Raw genomic sequence first — 22,390 nt, 5'->3', positions numbered from 1 at the left:
TTTTCAATAAATCTCAATTGGCCTCGGCTTCCCGGATCAACTTTTAGTTTTCTTCTTTTTGGGTTACTTTGTTCTAATACATTTCTTCACAGTTGGCAAATGAATCTAGTACTAATTACTGGTTGCTAAGGTTTTATACCTACTTAGCCTCCAGAGACTCGTGATTCTCGTCGCAACAATGGGTATCAACATTCATGGTTTTCAATACTGGTAATGAAAATGGCCATTTTGACAGTATTGGCCACAACCTGGAGTGACCGGTGCCCTCAGGGAGGTTCTCTCGGGAGGACATTTACTGAACCATACGATTTTTGGCAATATGGGTATCAAAATTCATGTTTTTAAATACTGGTAATGAAAAAGACCATTTTGACAGTATTGGCCACAACCTGGAGTGTCCGGTGCCCTCAGGGAGGTTCTCCTGGAAGGACATTTACCGAACCATAGGATTTTGAGCAATTGTTCAAGGCTCAACTGCGATCGTTGACGATGACGATGGAATGAAAATCGTTGGCAAAAATGCTGCCTTCACGACTCCACGGCAAAACAAAACAGCCAATCAGAGAGCGGAAAGATTTTTTGCGTGGGTCGAAGCATGCGCTTGCTTGTTCAAGGCCAACTGCGATCGATTGACCGTTGACACTTGCAAGCGAAAATTGTTAATATTCGTAAGTTTTTTTTTTAAATGAAAATTTTGGGGGAAGTATTTAAATTAAATTAAACACCAAGCGTCAAAAGCTTTTAAAATGCACCAGAAGCAGTGCATGAATCATTTGAAACAATAACTCGTCCGTGAATTTTTCGTTGGCGCTAAAAAGCGCCATTTTGTCAAATTGCCGCAGAAGTTGATTCTTGTGGCCATCTTCTCGAGCGTCCATCCAAGTAGGCCATGTTTTTCTCCTTCGACGTCGTTTTGGTAGCAATTTCACGCACACGCTGGCGTTTTTCCTTCTTCTCGGAGCTCGCTCTTGATTTCCTCCAGTCGTTGATTTTTTTCCCTGCTGCTGCTGCTACGATGTTGTCGGTTCAAACGATGACGATGGAATGAAAATCGTTGGCAAAAATGCTGCCTTCACGACTCCACGGCAAAACAAAACAGCCAATCAGAGAGCGGAAAGATTTTTTGCGTGGGTCGAAGCATGCGCTTGCTTGTTCAAGGCCAACTGCGATCGATTGACCGTTGACACTTGCAAGCGAAAATTGTTAATATTCGTTATTTTTTTTAATGACAATTTTGGGGGAAATATTTAAATTAAATTAAACGCCAAGCGTCAAATCTTTAAAAATGCACCAGAAGCAGTGCATGAATCATTTGAAACAATAACTCTTTCGTGAATTTTTCGTTGGCGCTGAAAAGCGCCAATTTGTTAAATTGCAGCAGAAGTTGATTCTTGTGGCCATCTTCTCGAGCGTCCATCCAAGTAGGCCTTGTTTTTCTCCTTCGACGTCGTTTTGGCAGCAAATTCACGCACACGCTGGCGTGTTTCTTCTTCTCGGAGCTCGCTTTTGATTTCCTCCAGTCGTTGATTTTTTTTCCGCTGCTGCTGCTGCTGCTATGATGTTGTCGGTTCGAACGATGACGATGGAATGAAAATCGTTGGCAAAAATGCTGCCTTCACGACTCCACGGCAAAACAAAACAGCCAATCAGAGAGCGGAAAGATTTTTTGCGTGGGTCGAAGCATGCGCTTGCTTGTTCAAGGCCAACTGCGATCGATTGACCGTTGATACTTGCAAGCGAACATTGTTAATATTTGTTTATTTTTTTTAAAAATGAAAATTTTGGGGGAAATATTTAAATTAAATTAAACGCCAAGCGTCAAAAGCTTTAAAAATGCACCAGAAGCAGTGCATGAATCATTTGAAACAATAACTCTTTCGTGAATTTTTCGTTGGCGCTGAAAGACGCCATTTTGTTAAATTGCAGCAGAAGTTGATTCTTGTAACCATCTTCTCGAGCGTCCATCCAAGTAGGCCATGTTTTTCTCCTTCGACGTCGTTTTGGTAGCAATTTCACGCACACGCTGGCGTGTTTCTTCTTCTCGGAGCTCGCTCTTGATTTCCTCCAGTCGTTGATTGTTTTCCCTGCTGCTGCTGCTGCTGCTACGATGTTGTTGGTTCGAACGATGACGATGGAATGAAAATCGTTGGCAAAAATGCTGCCTTCACGACTCCACGGCAAAACAAAACAGCCAATCAGAGAGCGGAAAGATTTTTTGCGTGGGTCAAAGCACGCGCTTGCTTGTTCAAGGCCAACTGCGATCGATTGACCGTTGACACTTGCAAGCGAAAATTGTTAATATTCGTAAGTTTTTTTTTTAAATGAAAATTTTGGGGGAAGTATTTAAATTAAATTAAACACCAAGCGTCAAAAGCTTTTAAAATGCACCAGAAGCAGTGCATGAATCATTTGAAACAATAACTCGTCCGTGAATTTTTCGTTGGCGCTAAAAAGCGCCATTTTGTCAAATTGCCGCAGAAGTTGATTCTTGTGGCCATCTTCTCGAGCGTCCATCCAAGTAGGCCATGTTTTTCTCCTTCGACGTCGTTTTGGTAGCAATTTCACGCACACGCTGGCGTTTTTCCTTCTTCTCGGAGCTCGCTCTTGATTTCCTCCAGTCGTTGATTTTTTTCCCTGCTGCTGCTGCTGCTACGATGTTGTCGGTTCAAACGATGACGATGGAATGAAAATCGTTGGCAAAAATGCTGCCTTCACGACTCCACGGCAAAACAAAACAGCCAATCAGAGAGCGGAAAGATTTTTTGCGTGGGTCGAAGCATGCGCTTGCTTGTTCAAGGCCAACTGCGATCGATTGACCGTTGACACTTGCAAGCGAAAATTGTTAATATTCGTTATTTTTTTTAATGACAATTTTGGGGGAAATATTTAAATTAAATTAAACGCCAAGCGTCAAATCTTTAAAAATGCACCAGAAGCAGTGCATGAATCATTTGAAACAATAACTCTTTCGTGAATTTTTCGTTGGCGCTGAAAAGCGCCAATTTGTTAAATTGCAGCAGAAGTTGATTCTTGTGGCCATCTTCTCGAGCGTCCATCCAAGTAGGCCTTGTTTTTCTCCTTCGACGTCGTTTTGGCAGCAAATTCACGCACACGCTGGCGTGTTTCTTCTTCTCGGAGCTCGCTTTTGATTTCCTCCAGTCGTTGATTTTTTTTCCGCTGCTGCTGCTGCTGCTATGATGTTGTCGGTTCGAACGATGACGATGGAATGAAAATCGTTGGCAAAAATGCTGCCTTCACGACTCCACGGCAAAACAAAACAGCCAATCAGAGAGCGGAAAGATTTTTTGCGTGGGTCAAAGCATGCGCTTGCTTGTTTGACACTTGCAAGCGAAAATTGTTAATATTCGTAAATTTTTTTAAAAATTAAAATTTCGGGGGAAATATTTAAATTAAACGCCAAGTGTCAAAAGCTTTAAAAATGCACCAGAAGCAGTGCATGAATTATTTGAAACAATAACTCTTTCGTGAATTTTTCGTTGGCGCTGAAAAGCGCCAATTTGTTAAATTGCAGCAGAAGTTAATTCTTGTGGCCATCTCCTCGAGCGTCCATCCAAGTAGGCCTTGTTTTTCTCCTTCAACGTCATCTTGGCAGCAATCTCACGCACACGCTGGTGTGTTTCTTCTTCTCGGAGCTCGCTCTTGATTTCCTCCAGTCGTTGATTTTTTTCCGCTGCTGCTGCTGCTGCTATGATGTTGTCGGTTCGAATGATGACGATGGAATAAAAATCGTTGGCAAAAATGCTGCCTTCACGACTCCACGGCAAAACAAAACAGCCAATCAGAGAGCGGAAAGATTTTTTGCGTGGGTCAAAGCACGCGCTTGCTTGTTCAAGGCCAACTGCGATCGATTGACCGTTGACACATGCAAGCAAAAATTGTTAATATTCGTTCATTTTTTTTGAATAAAAATTTTGGGGGAAGTATTTAAATTAAATTAAACGCCAAGCGTCAAAAGCTTTAAAAATGCACCAGAAGCAGTGCATGAATCATTTGAAACAATAACTCTTTCGTGAATTTTTCGTTGGCGCTGAAAAGCGCCAATTTGTTAAATTGCAGCAGAAGTTAATTCTTGTGGCCATCTCCTCGAGCGTCCATCCAAGCAGGCCTTGTTTTTCTCCTTCAACGTCATCTTGGCAGCAATCTCACGCACACGCTGGCGTGTTTCTTCTTCTCGGAGCTCGCTCTTGATTTCCTCCAGTCGTTGATTGTTTTCCCTGCTGCTGCTGCTGCTACGATGTTGTCGGTTCGAACGATGACGATGGAATGAAAATCTTTGGCAAAATGTCAAAGTAGTTATGTCACAGACATAACCGGAATGGCGTAGACTACGTAAAGTTTAGATGTGTGCGTTTGGTGAGAATCAAATCGGGTAGCAAATTGTTTAACTTTCGACACATTCGAAAATATGAAATTCTTCGAAATTTTCAATAAGGTTAAAAAGATTAATACACTTTTAGCATTTCTGGGCATGAATACATAATTATTGATTTTGAAATTAAACGAGAGCATTGGATGAATTTTTGCAAGAATGCTAAAAGCAGAATGGGGGGAGGGCAGAGAGGTTGGTGGGGGGGGGGAGAGCAGCCTCAGAAAGATGTACATTCCGTCGCCCCCGAAGACCAAAATTTGTTCCTGAAATTTAAATTGAAATTATTGCAGCTCGCTGCCTCGTCCCGGGTGGGACGAGGGATGAGGGCAACTCTTTCAACAGTTTGGAATTGGATACGACGTAAGTCTTTCAGAAGCGCTCGCCGCGAATGCGACTAGCTAGTTGGATGTCCTGATTGTTTCACAACCACGGCTTGACCCACGAGAGGCTTTTCGGCGGAAGGCAGCAGGCGCGCGCCTCATCTTGTTGATGCCTCGTCCCGGGTAGGACGAGGGACGGGGAGTGAGGCAACTCCGAACCACGGCAACCACGAAAGATCCAAACGGTCCGGCCATCGAGAGGCAACTGGCTGACGGTGACGACGAGAAGGCGATGCGCGCTTCTTTTCCAGTTCTGGTCCCTCTCTCTCCTGCTGCTGCTGCTCTGGTCTCTCTCCTGCTGCTGCTGCTCTGGGCTGAGCTTTCCTGCTGCTGCCGGTCCGACGTCTGAGACGTGAATGTTGGAATGAAAACTGGCGCACTTTCTTATATATGATTCGGCCCGCTACTTCCCCTCCTTTTTCTCGGATGATTTTCCCCTCAAAATAGGTACTTGACATTCCCGTCCGTGAGTGGGAAGCGCTCATTTTGCTTGCAAAATCTCTGCATTTTGAAAACATTTTAAAACATTCAATTGTTTCAATAGTTAAACTATTTTGCCAACAATGAAAGTTTTATAGCATATTGCTGAATAATTTTCGAATCGAATGGAACATAAATCGTGTCGATTCGATTAGAGGGAAGGAAGATATAAGCGTTTGACGGATGACGCAGTATTCCAGGGCCTTCGGCCTTGATTTTTTGGAATGGCACCCCAGTACCTTCGACAAAGACGTAGTCAACGTCAAAATGCTGCCTTCACGACTCCACGGCAAAACAAAACAGCCAATCAGAGAGCGGAAAGATTTTTTGCGTGGGTCAAAGCACGCGCTTGCTTGTTCAAGGCCAACTGCGATCGATTTACCGTTGACACTTGCAAGCGAAAATTGTTAATATTTGTCAATTTTTTTTTAAATGAAAATTTTGGGGGAAGTATTTAAATTAAATTAAACGCCAAGCGTCAAAACTTTAAAAATGCGCCAGAAGCAGTGCATGAATCATTTGAAACAATAAATCTTTCGTGAATTTTTCGTTGGCGCTGAAAAGTTGATTCTTGTGGCCATCTCCTCGAGCGTCCATCCAAGTAGGCCTTGTTTTTCTCCTTCAGCGTCATCTTGGCAGCAATTTCACGCACACGCTGGCGTGTTTCTTCTTCTCGGAGCTCACTCTTGATTTCCTTCAGTCGTTGTTTTTTCCGCTGCTGCTTCTGCTGCTACGATGTTGTCGGTTCGAACGATGACGATGGAATGAAAATCGTTGGCAAAAATGCTGCCTTCACGACTTCCCATCCCCACCAGTGCATCAAAAAGCGAATGACGTAGGAATGGGATAACCGGCGCAAAGGGGCGGGGCATTCGTCACCATTCTAAGCCAATATAACCCCGCTCGGTCAACCCTGGCAAATCATTCTATCGTTGGACGCCGAGGAGTGAACAACAACGTGGACCTGGAAGCAGATGGCCTGGAGGCCCAGAAGCAGTTAGCCGAAAAGCAGCTAGCCCGGAGCTAGGAGCAGACCAAGCGGAGGCAGGCCAGCCAGAATAATTGAGAGCCACCGGAATATTCTGGCCACAAGACCCGGAGTTGCCAGATTCCTCAGGGGTGTTCCGATGGAAGGCCATACGAGACTGGACAACATACTGGTGATGAAAATGGCCAATTTGACAGTTTTGGCTACAACCTGGAGTGGCCGTTGCCCTCAGGGAGGTTGTCCTGGGTGGACATTTACCGAACCATACGATTTTGGGCAATATTGGTATCAAATTTCATGGTTTTTGATATTGGTAACAGCTTATGGTTTACAATACTGGCCATTTCGAAAAAGGTGGCAACAATCTGGAGAGGCCGCTACCTCACGATTGTTCCGATTGGGGGACTAACATCGAATTATAGAGATATCATGTTTTTTTAATACGGAGCTTAAAGAGAAATTAAACGAAAATATAAATCCAATAATGTTTTTATTTTATCTGACGAATAATTCAACAAAATTGCTTTTTAAAAGCTTTTCTGCTAAGTTCTTTGTCATACTGGTCATGTGTAACATAAATACCTGCAACTTTTTTGATCAAATTTTCGTACAAATCAGCAACAATTACAAGTTTGATAGTCAAACTTTACTTAAAAGCTAGTTTTGTCATTTGTTTTTGCAAAACCGAAACGAAAATGCCAAAAATATTTGTATTAGTATGTGTGTGGTCGATGTTTGCGGACGTGCACGCAGAACACAGAACAGTTACAACTAGCGAAAATGCCTCACCTTCTTCTGATACAAGTCGCCATATTGAAATTACTTGAATATTCATACTCGTGGTCAACTCAATCGGAATTAAAATCGAATCTTTTAAGTATTCAGTTTCAAACGCAACAACCGAACTGAATTCCGTTTTAGAATTCCGATTGAGTTGACTGAGCAGTAGGTTCAAGTAGGATTACACACTTTTGTGTAATCATAGTTGAACTAAAAAAAGTTTAATGCTGTTACTCGGTGAAGCAATAACGTTGCCCAGGCACGAAATATTTTAGCAGAGCTGGTTCTGTAGGAATCCTGCTAGAATGTCAGAACATTTATGTTAGAATTCTATAAGAAAATGGAAACTGTGTTAGAACTCGGCTAGAAACCAACCAACGAATGCCTGCTCATTTAGGTACACTTCTTTTATTACGTAACGCTAAAATTTGGATTTTTTGACCCCCTCGCCCTTCGTTTAAAATGTCCATACAAATTTCAAAAAAATACTTAACTCGTTCGAACCTCCCACCCCCTCAACCCACACCACCAACTGCGTTACGTAATAAAATAATGCTCTTTTACGCTGGTGGCGCTGCGTGGTGGTAGCTGCCCTGTTTATAGAGTTATCTACGTGCGCATGTATTGCGTGAACGTACACGAAAAACATTGAGGTTAAATTTTGTACCCGCCAGCAAAACAAATGGAGTGCTAGTGTGCGTGAGCTCGGGCTTAGATAACTCACTATTACACTATGAAAATATCCATGGCTAATCCAAGGAACCAAAAGGTGGCAACAGAAATGTCCGTCAAAAAGAGGTGCTGCAAAAAAACTTTTTTGATCAAATGTTCGAACAAATCAGCAACAATTACAAGTTTAACAGTCAACTATACTTGAAAGTTAGTTTTGTTATTTGTTTTTGCAAAACCGAAACGAAAGTGCCAAACATATTCGTAATTTCCTTTTGTCTCTTGGTGGCGCTTTGTATTAGTATGTGCGTGGTCGATGTTTGCGGACGTGCACGCAGAACACAGAGCAGTTAGAACTAGCGAAAATGCCTCACTTTCTTTATTTTATTACGTAACGCAGTTGGTAGTGTGGGTTGAGGGGGTGGGGGATCGAACGAGTTAAGTATTTTTTTGAAATTTGTATGGACATTTTAAACGAAGGGCGAGGAAGTTAAAAAATCCAATTTTTTGCGTTACGTACAGTGAGTCAAATATTTGTCCGTAACCCCCATACGGAAAATGTTTGTGATGTAAAAGTTCATAAAATACGACCAAAGTACCATGTTTTATACATCAATCGACGCGGCAGAATATCCTCTTTAAGACACTGTCATTGGATTTGCAAAAAACTTTTTCTAAAAAAATACAAAAATAGTTTACTGAAAATAGTCAAAAAAAGGTGCAGGATGTTATGTTCTACATGACCAATATGACAAAGAACTTTGTACAAAACTATAAAAATTATCTATTTTTATTTGTATTTTTAAATTCTTTGCCAATTTATTTAATCATTAATAATTAATTCTAATTTAATGTTTTCAATCATTGGCACCTCTGTGGAAATAAGTTACCAAAAAACGAAAATATTGCCAAAACAAGTATTGTTCGGAAATTGAATTTTTAATACCCATAATGTCTCAATTTGTATGGTTCCGTAAATGTCCTCCCAGGATAACCTTCCCCAGGGCAATGGCCACTCCGGGTGTGGCCAATCCTGTCAAAATGGCCATTTTCATTACCAGTATCAAAAACCATGAATTTTGATACCCATAATGTCCCAATTTGTATGGTTCCGTTAATGTCCTCCCAGGGCAATGGCCACTCCGGGTGTGGCCAATCCTGTCAAAATGGCCATTTTCATTACCAGTATCAAAAACCATGAATTTTGATACCTAATGTCCCAATTTGTATGGTTCCGTAAATGTCCTCCCAGGATAACCTTCCCCAGGGCAATGGCCACTCCGGGTGTGGCCAATCCTGTCAAAATGGCCATTTTCATTACCAGTATCAAAAACCATGAATTTTGATACCCATATTGCCCCAAGTCGTATGGTTCGATAAATGTCCCCGGTAGAACCTTCCCTCAGGGCAATGGCCACTCCGGGTGTGGCCAATCCTGCCAAAATGGCAATTTTCATTACCAGTATCAAAAACCATGAATTTTGATACCCATCTTGCCTCAAGTCGTATGGTTTGATAAATGTCCCCGGTAGAACCTTCCCTCAGGGCAATGGCCACTCCGGGTGTGGCCAATCCTGACAAAATGGCAATTTTTTTTACCAGTATCAAAAACCATGAATTTTGATACCCATATTGCCCAAATTTGTATGGTTCCGTAAATGTCCTCCCGGTAGAACCTTCCGCAGGGCAATGGCCACTCCGGGTGTGGCCAATCCTGCCAAAATGGCAATTTTTATTACCAGTATCAAAAACCATGAATTTTGATACCTATATTGCCCAAATTTGTATGGTTCCGTAAATGTCCTCTCGGTAGAACCTTCCGCAGGGCAATGGCCACTCCGGGTGTGGCCAATCCTGCCAAAATGGCCATTTTCATCACCAGTATCAAAAACCATGAATTTTGATACCCATATTGCCTCAAGTCGTATGGTTCGATAAATGTCCCCGGTAGAACCTTCCCTCAGGGCAATGGCCACTCCGGGTGTGGCCAATATCCTACCAGTTTGGTCCCAACTCCATTGCCCCAAATCATTCTGGTTTGCGGGTAGTCGTCTTAACAATCTTCATTAGAACCGAATTCCTCCCAAGTTGGTGCACAACCTGTGTCTTTCAATGTGTGTATGTGTGTGTGAGCAATAAAATTACCACCGTTGATCCGTCTCTGACGGATTTTCAGTCAAAACTAAATTGTTCAGAGGCTATCTGTTAGCTTATATAGTTCGCATGAAATATGGCAACAGTGGTGCAACATTCTCGCGTGACAGTTCCATGAAAGCAGGAGACGAGGCAAAATTTGCGCCATGTTGCCGCATTTCATGCAAACTATATAAGCTAACAGATAGCCTCTGAACAATTTAGTTTTGACTGAAAATCCGTCAGAGACGGATCGACGGTGGTAATTTTATTGCTCACACACAAACACACACACATGCACACATTGAAAGACACAGGTTGTGCACCAACTTGGGAGGAATTCTGTTCTAATGAAGATTGTTAGGACGGCTACCCGCAAACCAGAATGATTTGGGGCAATGGAGTTGGGACCAAACTGGTAGGATATTGGCCACACCCGGAGTGGCCATTGCCCTGAGGGAAGGTTCTACCGGGGACATTTATCGAACCATACGACTTGAGGCAATATGGGTATCAAAATTCATGGTTTTTGATACTGGTAATGAAAATGGCCATTTTGGCAGGATTGGCCACACCCGGAGTGGCCATGGCCCTGAGGGAAGGTTCTACCGGGAGGACATTTACGGAACCATACAAATTTGGGCAATATGGGTATCAAAATTCATGGTTTTTGATACTGGTAATGAAAATGGCCATTTTGGCAGGATTGGCCACACCCGGAGTGGCCATTGCCCTGAGGGAAGGTTCTACCGGGAGGACATTTACGGAACCATACAAATTTGGGCAATATGGGTATCAAAATTCATGGTTTTTGATACTGGTAATAAAAATGGCCATTTTGGCAGGATTGGCCACACCCGGAGTGGCCATTGCCCTGAGGGAAGGTTCTACCGGGATGACATTTACGGAACCATACAAATTTGGGCAATATGGGTATCAAAATTCATGGTTTTTGATACTGGTAATGAAAATTGCCATTTTGGCAGGATTGGCCACACCCGGAGTGGCCATTGCCCTGAGGGAAGGTTCTACCGGGGACATTTATCGAACCATACGACTTTTGGCACTATGGGTATCAAAAGTCATGGTTTTTGATACTGGTAATGAAAATGGCCTTTTAACAGGATTCCCAAAAAAGTATCCACGTGGTTTATGGATGGTCCCTATCTGTAGTTTTGTTGATGCTGAATCTTAATCCTTGGCAGACAAATTTTCTCGTGAACCAGTTTGGGACATTTGCTTGTTATATATCAATTAACCGGAAAATCAGTAAGTAAAGAAACAATTGATTTTATGGGTGATTTCCAAGGTGATTTCTAATATATCATTTCACAGCTCCCTAGATTTCGCTCTCAGAACGTACATGGCCCACCACGACTCGCAAGCGTGTAAAACTGAATTGAAATATGTGTAATATTGTTTCTCAGTGTAGACAATACGTCATTATCCAAGCGCTTAAAAAGGCTTAGTTATTTACAATTCCACACTTCTTCGCCAACTACCACAACTGAAAAAGATATAAAAATTTGCCTGCTGTGTCTCGTTCATCATGCCGGGTCCGGTGGTTTAGTGGTTAGCGTGGTAGCCTCTAAATCCCAGTATGGCCTGGGTTCAATCCCAGACGGACCCGGTGGCATTTTTCGAGACGAAATTTGCCTGATCACGCCTTCTATCGGATGGGGAAGTAAAACGTCGGTCCATTTGCGTAAAAGAGGCTATGGGTGACACATAACCTTCGGACGCCTAGAAATGAGCAGAAACTTGCAACAGAGCCCACAAAAGAACCGGGGGTCGTTAAAGTGGATTGCTTTGCTTTTGTCTCGTTCATCAAATTGATTAATCTGTTCTGGATTACGCAAGCCAGGAGTTGATTCGGGCCACATGCCTGTTAGTTAGCGTGGTTCACGTTTCTATGAAAAAGACAAAAGTTGTTATTTTGTCTTGCATCAACCGGAATTTCGTTCTTTTATGTCCCCAGAAGCACTCCTGAAAATTTGAGCCCATTTGGTAAGGTCTAGGAGCTCCAGTTTTAATTTGAAATTTATATGGGATTTTGATTTACTTTCCATGGGAAACTATCTTTTTTTACATTGTATTAGGATTTTTTTTTATAAATCGATGAAATGACTTGATTCTTATAGTAGGAGATAGGTTTTGAACTGGGGAACAACTTTGTAGAACATACCAACATGCTAGGAAGTGACCCTTTAAAGATACAGATACTTTTAGATGGTGGCTTTTGAAGTAAAGCCCCTTCAAAAGCCACCATCTAAAAGTATCTGTATCTTAAAAGGGTCACTTCCTAGAATGTTGGTATGTTCTACAAAGTTGTTCCCCAGTTCAAAACCTATTTCCTACTATAAGAATCAAGTCATTTCATCGATTTATAAAAAAAATCCTAATACAATGTAAAAAAAGATAGTTTCCCATGGAAAATAAGTCAAAATCCCATATACATTTCAAATTAAAACTGGAGCTCCTAGACCTTACCAAATGGGCTCAAATTTTCAGGAGTGCTTCTGGGGACATAAAAGAACGAAATTCCGGTTGATGCAAGACAAAATAACAACTTTTGTCTTTTTCATAGAAACGTGAACCACGCTACTGTTAGTGGTCCATCTGATGGCTGATCCAGTTATTCAAACATTTAGTCCGGAAAATGTTCCAACGCAGTCTACGAAAGCCGAGTTGGACAAGGACGCAAACACGTTGCTCCCGTAGTGTGCTGTAGGGACGTCGAGCACTCTCCGGCCAATTTCCAAGCGTCGTTCTGGTTCCGGAATCCGTTATCCCAGCAAACGGAGGTGAGAAACAAACTGGCAGCAACGGATGGCAAGCGATCATCGATGGCCGTTTCCGTCGCACCCACTCCGGGGGCAACGGGCGCATGTTCGACATCCAGCAGTGCTCAAACACCATTATCGAGCGGGCCTGACCTCTCCGGAACCCGGCCGCCGTGTGCGGAGCGTGATCCAGCCGCTCGGGGATTCTGGAGAAAGCTTCTTTTATTAAATGGATGTTCCGGCCGAGGAAACGAAAGGCGACGATTATAGGCGGTTATTAGTGAGGAAGGTTGGTTGAAGGTGTTGTTCAAAAACAATCGTTTTTAACTAAGATTTTTTAACATTTTTCTAGCTTCCTACGAACCGAGGAATAAGCATTTGTCTTTGGTGAGGTCACCGGATTAACACTTCTTCAATCGAAATGGCCAGATTCACCGCCTGCGGTAGAAGCAGTTGAAGTTCCACGAGACGCAGTTAAAGTTCCACATTTTCCGCAGGTCAAGAATCCTACCCCGAGCGGTCCCAACAAATAGAATTCAACCTCGCTACCCGACAGCGACGAAAACAAGATGCACTACATGGATGTTTGGCTTGGCGAGCATGGCAACGACTTGGCCAAGGCAACTGAAGATGAAGAGGACGCCGACCGGGTGTTGAACATAGTAGGGGGTTAGCCGGAGAGAACGAGCCAACACGAATGCAATTCGATTTCGCTGCCCTCGAGCTGAAACCTGAGCCACCACTGGGAGATTCGCCAATGTCGCTAGTCGTGTAAACGGTTAACACCGACAATCCCCCTAGTCTCCGTTACCGGAAGTAGATTTCAGCAACGATACATCCATCTCTCTGCCACTGGAGATTCGTGGCCTGATGATGCAGATACCGGTGGAGAATTCGTTTTCTGAACGTCCCAGGAGTGCACCAATACGCCGATCAGGATTGACGATTGCGCGGTATGGACGGTGGAAAATGAGCATCGAAAGCAGTGGCCCTGAAAAGGCAGCCCAACTTGCTGGTCGTGTCCCACTTCATGCAAACTTTCGGCAACATTGTCCAACTCGCGCCCCTTATTTCCGTGGTCCCCCAGCTACGAAGTGATCGGCCAATACTTTGGTCATTGAAGGATGACCTGTGTGAGCTGGGCCATTAAGTCGGCTTTAATTTAGCGAGCGTTCAATCTCTTGTACTATGATGAAATGAAATAGCAACTTAACTTAGTTATATGTTATAATTAAAATGTTATGAATTTGATGCCATTTGCAAAATGTCATGTCCAGTATCAAAAACCATGAATTTTGATACCCATATTGCCTCAAGTCGTATGGTTCGATAAAGGAGAACCTTCCCTAGGGCAATGGCCACTCCGGGTGTGGCCAATGATTCTATGACAATTTCCGGAATTCCATTTCCCGGAATGGACGTTTTCCGGAATGGACATTATCCGGAATGGACATTATCCGGAATGGACGTTTTCCGGAATGGACGTTATCCGGAATGGACAGTATCCGGAATGGACGTTATCCGGAATGAAATTTCCCGGAATGGACGTTTCCCGGAATGGACATTTCCCGAATTTTTTTTTTATATTACCTGATATGAGAATGAATTGAATCTTGCCTACTCACTAACTTGTGGTTAAGAATTACTTAGTTTGTACTCCGTTGGTTTTGACAACAATATGAATATAAATACATGAATGATAAAAAGAAAGTGAAAGGTTCGGACATGAACAATAGAAGCAAGTGTTGACTATTGAAACAATACATTATCAACCACCACGAGATGTAACAATGTAGATCGATAGATATGAGATGTTTTTTACATTCTTTCAATTCTTTCATTTTTTTCCTTTCTTTTGTTAATCATTTGACTTATGTGACTAAATTCTACCATATTTTACTATAAAGCAGAATGATTATTTTCAAAGAAGGGAAAACCTCAAGAAAATAAAAAGCTTTTCAGAAAATCAATGTGTAATGTGTCCAGTCAAGAAAATAAATAGCTTGAGTGTATTTTTAAAGAATGAAAAACCTCAAGGAAAAATACATTATACATTGATTTTCTGAAAAGCTTTTTTTATCTTGAGATTTTCCCTTCTTTAAAAATACACGTTCTTTCATCAAAGTAATGGGATTTTGTGTAAGAATTATCCCTTCTTTTGTTAATTCTACTAAATTTCAACTAGTTTTTGTTAAGGAACTCTGCACTATAAAGAAGAATGTGTTTTTTTCAAAGAAGGGAAATCCTCTAGAAAAAAAAGCTTTCAGAAAATCAATGCATAATGTATATTTTCTTGAGGTTTTCCCTTCTTTAAAAATACACGATCTTTAATCGATGTGATAGAATTTCGTGTAAGGGATTTCCCTTCTTGTGTTATTCAGTTGACTTTTGTGACTAAATTCTACCAAATTTTATTATAAAGCAGAATGTTTATTTTCAAAGAAGGGAAAACCTCTAGTAAATAAACAGCTTTTCAGAAAATCAATTGATAATGTGTACTTCCTTGAGGATTTTCATTCTTTAAAAATACACTCAAGCTATAAATTTTCTTGGGGTTTTCCCTTCTTTGAAAATAATCACCCTGCTTTATAGTAAAATTTGGTAGAATTTGATCACAATAGTGACCTGATTTACACAAGAAGGGAAATCTCTTACACGAAATTCCATCACATCGATTAAAGATCGTGTATTTTTAAAGAAGGGAAAACCTCACGAAAATATACATTATACATTGATTTTCTGAAAAGCTTTTCATGTCTGCCTGTGTGAATCAAACGGACCGCGCACTGGACTCACAATCGAGAGGTCACTGGTTCGAATCCCGAGGCAGACGCAAAATGTTGAAAAATAGGTTTTGGGCACCTATGCTTATGATTTTCTGAAAAGCTTTTCATTTTTCTTCTTTGAAAATAAACATTCTGCTTTATAATACAATTTGGTAGAATTTAGTTACAAAAGTCAACCGATTAACACAAGAAGGGAAATTCCTTACACGAAATTCCATCACATCGATTAAAGATCGTGTATTTTTAAAAAAGGGAAAACCTCAAGAAAATATACATTATGCATTGATTTTCTGAAAGCTTTTTTTTCTAGAGGATTTCCCTTCTTTGAAAAAAAACACATTCTTCTTTATAGTGCAGAGTTCCTTAACAAAAACTAGTTGAAATTTAGTAGAATTAACAAAAGAAGGGATAATTCTTACATAAAATCCCATTACTTTGATGAAAGAACGTGTATTTTTAAAGAAGGGAAAATCTCAAGATAAAAAAAAAAGCTTTTCAGAAAATCAATGTATAATGTATTTTTCCTTGAGGTTTTTCATTCTTTAAAAATACACTCAAGCTATTTATTTTCTTAACAGGACACATTACACATTGATTTTCTGAAAAGCTTTTTATTTACTTGAGGTTTTCCCTTCTTTGAAAATAATCATTCTGCTTGTTCGGGCCACAGACTGGCCCCACGAAAAAACGGCGGAATTGGGTTTCCGAAAAGATGGTGGACTTGAACTGGCAGTGGGCGTTGGAAAGAAGGGTACACACGCGGTTCTAATTCTAAACCACTAATTTATTCTAGTTAAACTACAGCGATTTGCTAGAACTTGTTCCAACGACTGGTGGCGCGAGACTCCTCCCGAGTCAAGTTGCTGCTTCTCCAACTCTCGGTTTCGCGCGTTTCTCTCCTTCCTCTTCCGTCGCCGATCGCAGCAACGGTTGCGTTTTTCTCTACAGGGTGGTTCGTCGATCTAAGCAAACTGGCTGCGGTGACAGCAAGTGTTGCCAATTTACTGCCGGACGTTGAAGACTCAACATCCTCCCCCCGGGCTGGGGGCAGACCCAGCAGGAGTAGGTTCATTGTCCCGGATCGGGAGGATGGCCAGCTTGGTGATTGGCCGCCGGACTGTAGTGCCGCCGACTCTCACGTCAGCAGTTCGGACGAGGCCATCGGGCCCCGGGTAGGTGTTCGTTACGACTCCCAGCTTCCACTGCAGCGGCGCCGCTTCCTTGTCCTCCAGTAGAACCACCATTCCCGGACGGACGTTTGGTTTCTCCTTCAGGTTCTTTCCCCTTGGCTGCAAACTGGTGAGATATTCGTTCTTCCAGACCTTCCAGAAGTGCTCTCGAAGACGTTGAAGATGCTGCCACTTGGACAGCCGGTTCGTCGGGATTCCGTCGTAGGTTGGCTCAGGGATGGCCGTGAGCGGCCGCGCGATCAGGAAATGTCCCGGCGTCAGGATCTCCGGATCCGAGGGGTCGGACGACATCGCGAACAGCGGCCGGGAGTTGAGCACGGCTTCAACCTCGGCCAGCACGGTGGCGTACTGCTCAAAGGTGAGTTGAGCATTTTTCAAAATCCGCTTGAGGTGATATTTGGTGCTTTTTACAGCCGCCTCCCAAAGCCCCCCGAAGTTCGGTGCACCGGGAGGGATGAACGACCAGGCAATCTCCTTTGGCTGGCAGTACGTTTCGATCTGGTCGTTGAAGGCAAGCTGCTTGAACAGGAGGTACAGCTCGTGAAGCTCGGTTTTGGCCCCCTTGAAATTTGTGCCGTTATCGGAGTGGATCTGTCGAGGCACGCCGCGTCGGCTGACGAAACGTTGGAGAGCGGCCAAGAACGCTTCTGTCGTCAGATCGGACACGAGCTCCAGGTGTACCGCCTTTGTCGTCATACACACGAAGACCGCAATGTACGCCTTGACCATCTGCGGCTTCCGGAGTCCAACTTTCACGAAGACGGGTCCAGCGTAGTCCACGCCGACCTCTTCGAACGGAAACGCTTGCGACACCCGGCTGGACGGCAGCATCCCCATCAGCTGACTCGAGTTGCGCGGCTTCACGTGGAAGCAGGTCACACAACTTCTCGTGACGTTCCGGACTGTCGACCGTCCGTCGAGCAGCCAGAATTGCCTTCTCAAGATGGCAAGCAAGGCCGACGGCCCCGCGTGCAGGTGCTCCTCGTGGTAAGCTCGGATGATCAAGTCCGTGACCCGATGCTTCGGTAGAATCAGCTGGTGTTTCGTCCCGAACGGCAGCTCCGATTGCTGCAGTCTACCTCCTACTCGCAGAAGGCCGTTGTCCAAGAAAGGTGCCAGACACTGGAGCTTTCCGGCCGAATCGTTCTCGGCCACCTGCTGTATCTCCTTGGACAGCACGTCGTGCTGCACCACCTTCACGATCAAGTTAAGCGCCGCCCGCAGCTCCGGAATGGACGGGTGGCGTCGGTGAACTCGGTCCGCCGGGTTCTTTTGCTTGCAGTTGTTCACAAAGCGCACGACGTACGCCATCACGCGCTGCAGCTTCCGGAAAGAACTGCACGTCTCGAAGATTGGCAGCTCGTTGGAGTTGAAGGCAAGCATCGCGACCATTTTGACCTTCCTCAATTCAGGCAGTTCTTCATCTGGCACTTCTCTTGCAGGTTCGACGGGGTACACGACGGGTGCCATGTACGACGGTCCTTCCCACCACTTCTTGCACTTCATCAACGGAGCCGGGAACATTCCGCGCGAGATCAGGTCGGCCGGGTTGTCCTTGGTGCGTACGTAGTTCCAGATGAAACCGGCCGTTTCTTGGAGGATTTCTGCGACGCGGTTGCGCACGAAAGTTTGGAGCAGATCTAGCGATTTCTTGAGCCAGGCCAGCACCACCTGACTGTCCGACCAAAGCACCACAGCGCGAAACGGAAGCTTGAGCGCAGCGATGACCTTGACCACCAACCGCGACAGCAGTCTGCAGCCGAGCAGTTCCAGACGGTGGATGTCGAGCTGCTTGTTGGGTGCCACTGCTGCAGAGCAGCCGCATCTCGGTCTTTCCGTTCGGTAGAAGGCTTCGGATGTAGATCGCCGCACCGTATGCCAGCTTCGAGGCGTCGCTGTAGCCGTGGAGCTCAAGGCCGACGCTGCCGGCGCCGATTACGTACCGAGGGATACGAATTTCCCGCACGTCCGGTAGTGCGGTTTGAAACTGCTGCCACGTGGTGCCCAGTTCTCCGTTGAGTAGCACGTCCCACGTCAGGCCTTCGTTCCACGCCTTCTGCATCAGCATCTTGGCCATGATGATGACTGGCGACAGGAGTCCCAGGAGGTCGAAGAACTTCCCAATCTCGGAAAGTACACGCCGCTTGGTGGCCTCGGCGTCGGATTGAGTTGCGGTGAACCGGAAATCATCATCTCCAGGACACCAGTACAGTCCCAGAGCCTTGACCACGCCACCGGATAGCCCGTCCAGGTCGATCAGCTTCTCCCGCTCACTTTCTGGAATCTGGTCCATCACTGTCGGCGTGTTCGAGCTCCACTTGTGGATGGGGAATCCACCACGACCCAGCAAGCCTTGAAGTTGTCGCAAACATTCGATCGCCTCCTCGGGTGTGTCAGCACCTGCCAATATGTCATCGACGTAGCAGGCGTTGCGAACGATGCTGGCTGCTAACGGGAAATTTTCACCCTCATCTTCACACAGTTGGACCAGACACCTCGTCGCGAGAAAAGGAGCAGCCGCTGTCCCGTAAGTCACGGTTGTGAGTTCAAGGACCTGGACGAAGTCGGACGGATCGTTCCTCCAGAAGATCCGCTGGTAGCTGGTGTCAGCTGAAGCGACTCGGATTTGGCGGTACATCTTTGAGATGTCCGCGGTGAAGACGACAGGGTGTTTGCGGAAGGCCAACAGAATCGAGAAGAGATCGTTTTGAACGTTTCCCCCGATCTGCAGCGCGTCGTTCAGGGAGGTGGCAGAGGGAGACATCTTGGCCGAGGCATCGAAAACGACCCTCAACTTGGTCGTTGAGCTCGAGGGGCGGAGAATGGCATGGTGGGGCAAGTAGTAGCGGCCAAGTTTCGGTGAGTCAACAGTTTCGTCAACCGTTTTGCAGTGCCCCAGGGATTGGTATTCTTGGATGAACTCACCGTATTGTTTCCGCAGGTCCGGGTCTCGGTTGAGTCGCTTCTCCAACGACAGGAAACGCCGCAGGGCGAGGCTGCGGTTGTCGTCGAGTCTGGCGACGACAGGGCGGAACGGCAAGCGAACCTCGTACCGACCGGTAGGGTCCCGCTTGTGGGTTGAACGGAAAAAAGTCTCGCAATCTTCCTGTTCGGTGGTGACAGGCGTAGCAGATTCGATCTCTTCGACCTGCCAGAAGCGTTGAATCGCCTCGCTGATGTCCTCCAACGTTGCGGTGTGGCTGTACTGTGGACCAGGGACGGTGTCCCCGACCTCTCCTGCGACGACCCAGCCCAGGTAGGTCTCGCGTAGATCCGGCAGGTTGTTCCCCAGCTCAATGTGTCCACTTTTCAGGAGCCGGAAGAACATGGCCACTCCGAGCAGCAAGTCGATGCGGTCCGGAGTCTGGAAGTCGGGATCGGCCAGCTGGATACACTCCGGAATCGGCCAGTCAGCGATGTTTACCGGCGACGACGGAATCAGTCCAGTCACCTTGGGCACGATCAAGCACTCAACGTTCATCGCGAAGCTGTTGTACCGGGACTGGAGCTCGACTGTGACCGCTTCCCTGGCGTACGTCTTCACGGCGCCGATGCCGCAAATTGGGACGGTTGTAGCCACTCTCTGTATGTTGATGCGTTTTGCCATGGACTCCGAAATAAAGTTGACCTGCGAACCGTTGTCCAGCAGGACTCGGCACGGCACAGGTCGGTTCTGGGTGTCGCTCAGGTGGACCACCGCCGTCAGGAGCATGACGGTTTTCGTCGTCTGGGTGTGGTTGCACGTCGCCTCGGTCGTCGGCGGCGCCTGTTGGCCAGCGGGTTGGACCACTGGCGTCGGGTTCTTTGGTGGGGCAGCACTCTGCTGCGGTGTGGACTTCGGCACGGGTTCAGCCTTCGCTTCATCGTGCAGCAGGGAGTGGTGGCGTTGTTGGCACTTGCCACACGAGTTCTTCGACGAGCACCTCTTCCAGCTGTGGCCACTGCGCAAACAGTTGAAGCACAGGTTCTTGCTCCGGACCTTCTCTCTGCGCTGGGCCACCGTTAGGCCAGTGAGGTTGGCGCATCGGAAGGTGAGGTGGCCTTCTCCGCAGACTCCACACTGGAACTCCGGTTGGGCCGGAGTGGTCGCCGCGTTGGCCCTCTGGAACGGCTGCTTGCCAGTCGATGGTTTGGAACTTGTTCGTGGCTGCTGCTTCTTGGTGGAGTCGGAACTGGTCTCGCACCGTTCAAGAACCGAGATACGATCTTTGAGCGTTTTGATCATGTCCTCGTACTTGGGCAGTTCACCTCTCGCGACTGTAGACTCCCAGATCTTCCAGGAGATAGACGACAATCTGCTCCGACACGCCGGTGAACGCTTGGCCGAGGTACTTCAGGTTCTCGACGTTCCCAACGACGGAATCCACCAAAGCCCGAAGTTCCAGGTGGCCCTCGCAGGCCAGCTTCTTCACACTCAGTAGACCTCCGATGTGAAGGTCATCCGGCGCTTGTCCTCGTAGTGATCCGTCAGCTGCTTCCAGGCATGGGCGTAGTTCCCATCCTGGATGGTCTTGGCGTCGATAAACCCGGCCGCGTCGCCGACCAAAGCCTTCTCGAGGTGGTACAGCTTCATGCGCGCCGACTCGTTCGTCTTGTCCACGACGTCGACGAACATCACCTTGAACTTCTCCCAGTTCTCGTACTTCCCATCGAAGGATGGGAAAACACGTGGAAGAGGTTGCTGGATCACGATGGGCCGGTCGTGTCGTTCAACGAGGGCGGACGATGCAGCTGGAGCGGCACCGGCGTTCCAACCTCCGAGCGTCATGGCCAGTTGGTCGAACAAGGCCTCGAACTCCACGACCACCTTCTTGTGGTCGTTCCGCTTCTTCGGATCAGCCCTGTAGATGCGTTCCTTGATGGCTGCGAACTCGGCGAAGCACGTGTCCAACCTCCATCGGTGAACCTTCGCAGCGGCCTTAGTGCGTTCCTCGACGAGAGTCGCGTCGATCGTTGCCTTCAGCTGATCAATCACCTCCGTCTGCTCTTCCCGGAGGAAAACCAGGTTCTCCAGGTCTTCTTCCTCCTGGCCTTCCTTTTTGAGCGGCGTGCGTGGTATTTTGGGGCCCATTTTTTGTCACTTTGCACACTTTTGAGGTTAGGAACAGCACGTGGTACTTTCACTTTGTTCTTTCGTGTTTGTTTCACTTTTTTCCACGCTGGGTGGCACTTTTTGTTCTTCCGCAGTCGGTCTGAGGCCGGTTTGCCTCCCCCGATGGTTCCACGGAACGGTTCGTGTGCCAAGGCCGGTTTGCCTTGCACTAACACTCGCGGCGGAAGCCGGTTTGCACCCCGCGAATGTTCTTTTGTTTTCACGCGGAAGCCGGTTTGCTTCCCGTGACACTCGGTAACTGTTCGCGCTGAGGCCGGTTTGCCTCCTCACTTCACCAGTCTTCTTTCCAGCGTCCACGCCGGGGTCCAATCCGGGTTGAAGGACCAATGTTCGGGCCACAGCTGGCCCCACGAAAAAACGGCGGAATTGGGTTTCCGAAAAGATGGTGGACTTGAACTGGCAGTGGGCGTTGGAAAGAAGGGTACACACGCGGTTCTAATTCTAAACCACTAATTTATTCTAGTTAAACTACAGCGATTTGCTAGAACTTGTTCCAACGACTGGTGGCGCGAGACTCCTCCCGAGTCAAGTTGCTGCTTCTCCAACTCTCGGTTTCGCGCGTTTCTCTCCTTCCTCTTCCGTCGCCGATCGCAGCAACGGTTGCGTTTTTCTCTACAGGGTGGTTCGTCGATCTAAGCAAACTGGCTGCGGTGACAGCAAGTGTTGCCAATTTACTGCCGGACGTTGAAGACTCAACA

At 46.0% G+C, this 22,390-nt stretch overlaps 1 protein-coding gene across 1 annotated transcript; it reads right to left on the bottom strand.

Moving 5' to 3' along the window:
• Window positions 1-14,223: 14,223 nt before the first annotated feature.
• On the bottom strand, window positions 14,224-20,804 carry LOC120430700 (uncharacterized). Its single transcript, XM_039595808.2, has 2 exons — window positions 18,452-20,804; window positions 14,224-18,387 (listed from the first exon to the last, which is right to left on the bottom strand). The coding sequence occupies exons 1-2, from the start codon at window positions 20,802-20,804 to the stop codon at window positions 16,412-16,414; spliced, it is 4,329 nt and encodes a 1,442-aa protein (XP_039451742.1). The 3' UTR covers window positions 14,224-16,411.
• Between the last annotated feature and the right edge of the window lie 1,586 nt (window positions 20,805-22,390).

The sequence above is a fragment of the Culex pipiens genome, chromosome 1 (assembly GCF_016801865.2).
Source record: "Culex pipiens pallens isolate TS chromosome 1, TS_CPP_V2, whole genome shotgun sequence".
Taxonomy (NCBI): domain Eukaryota; kingdom Metazoa; phylum Arthropoda; class Insecta; order Diptera; family Culicidae; genus Culex; species Culex pipiens.
Note: the sequence above shows the minus strand (reverse complement) of the source record. Positions and strands in the feature narration are given on the sequence as shown.

What these genes read in the sequence shown, in the direction of transcription:
- LOC120430700 (XM_039595808.2), bottom strand. Translation starts at nt 20,804, where the DNA reads ATGATCAAAACGCTCAAAGATCGTATCTCGGTTCTTGAACGGTGCGAG. An exon ending in CGCCTCGAAGCTGGCATACG is followed by an intron (nt 18,388 to 18,451) that starts GTGCGGCGATCT and finishes GCTGCTCTGCAG; the next exon opens with CAGTGGCACCCAACAAGCAG.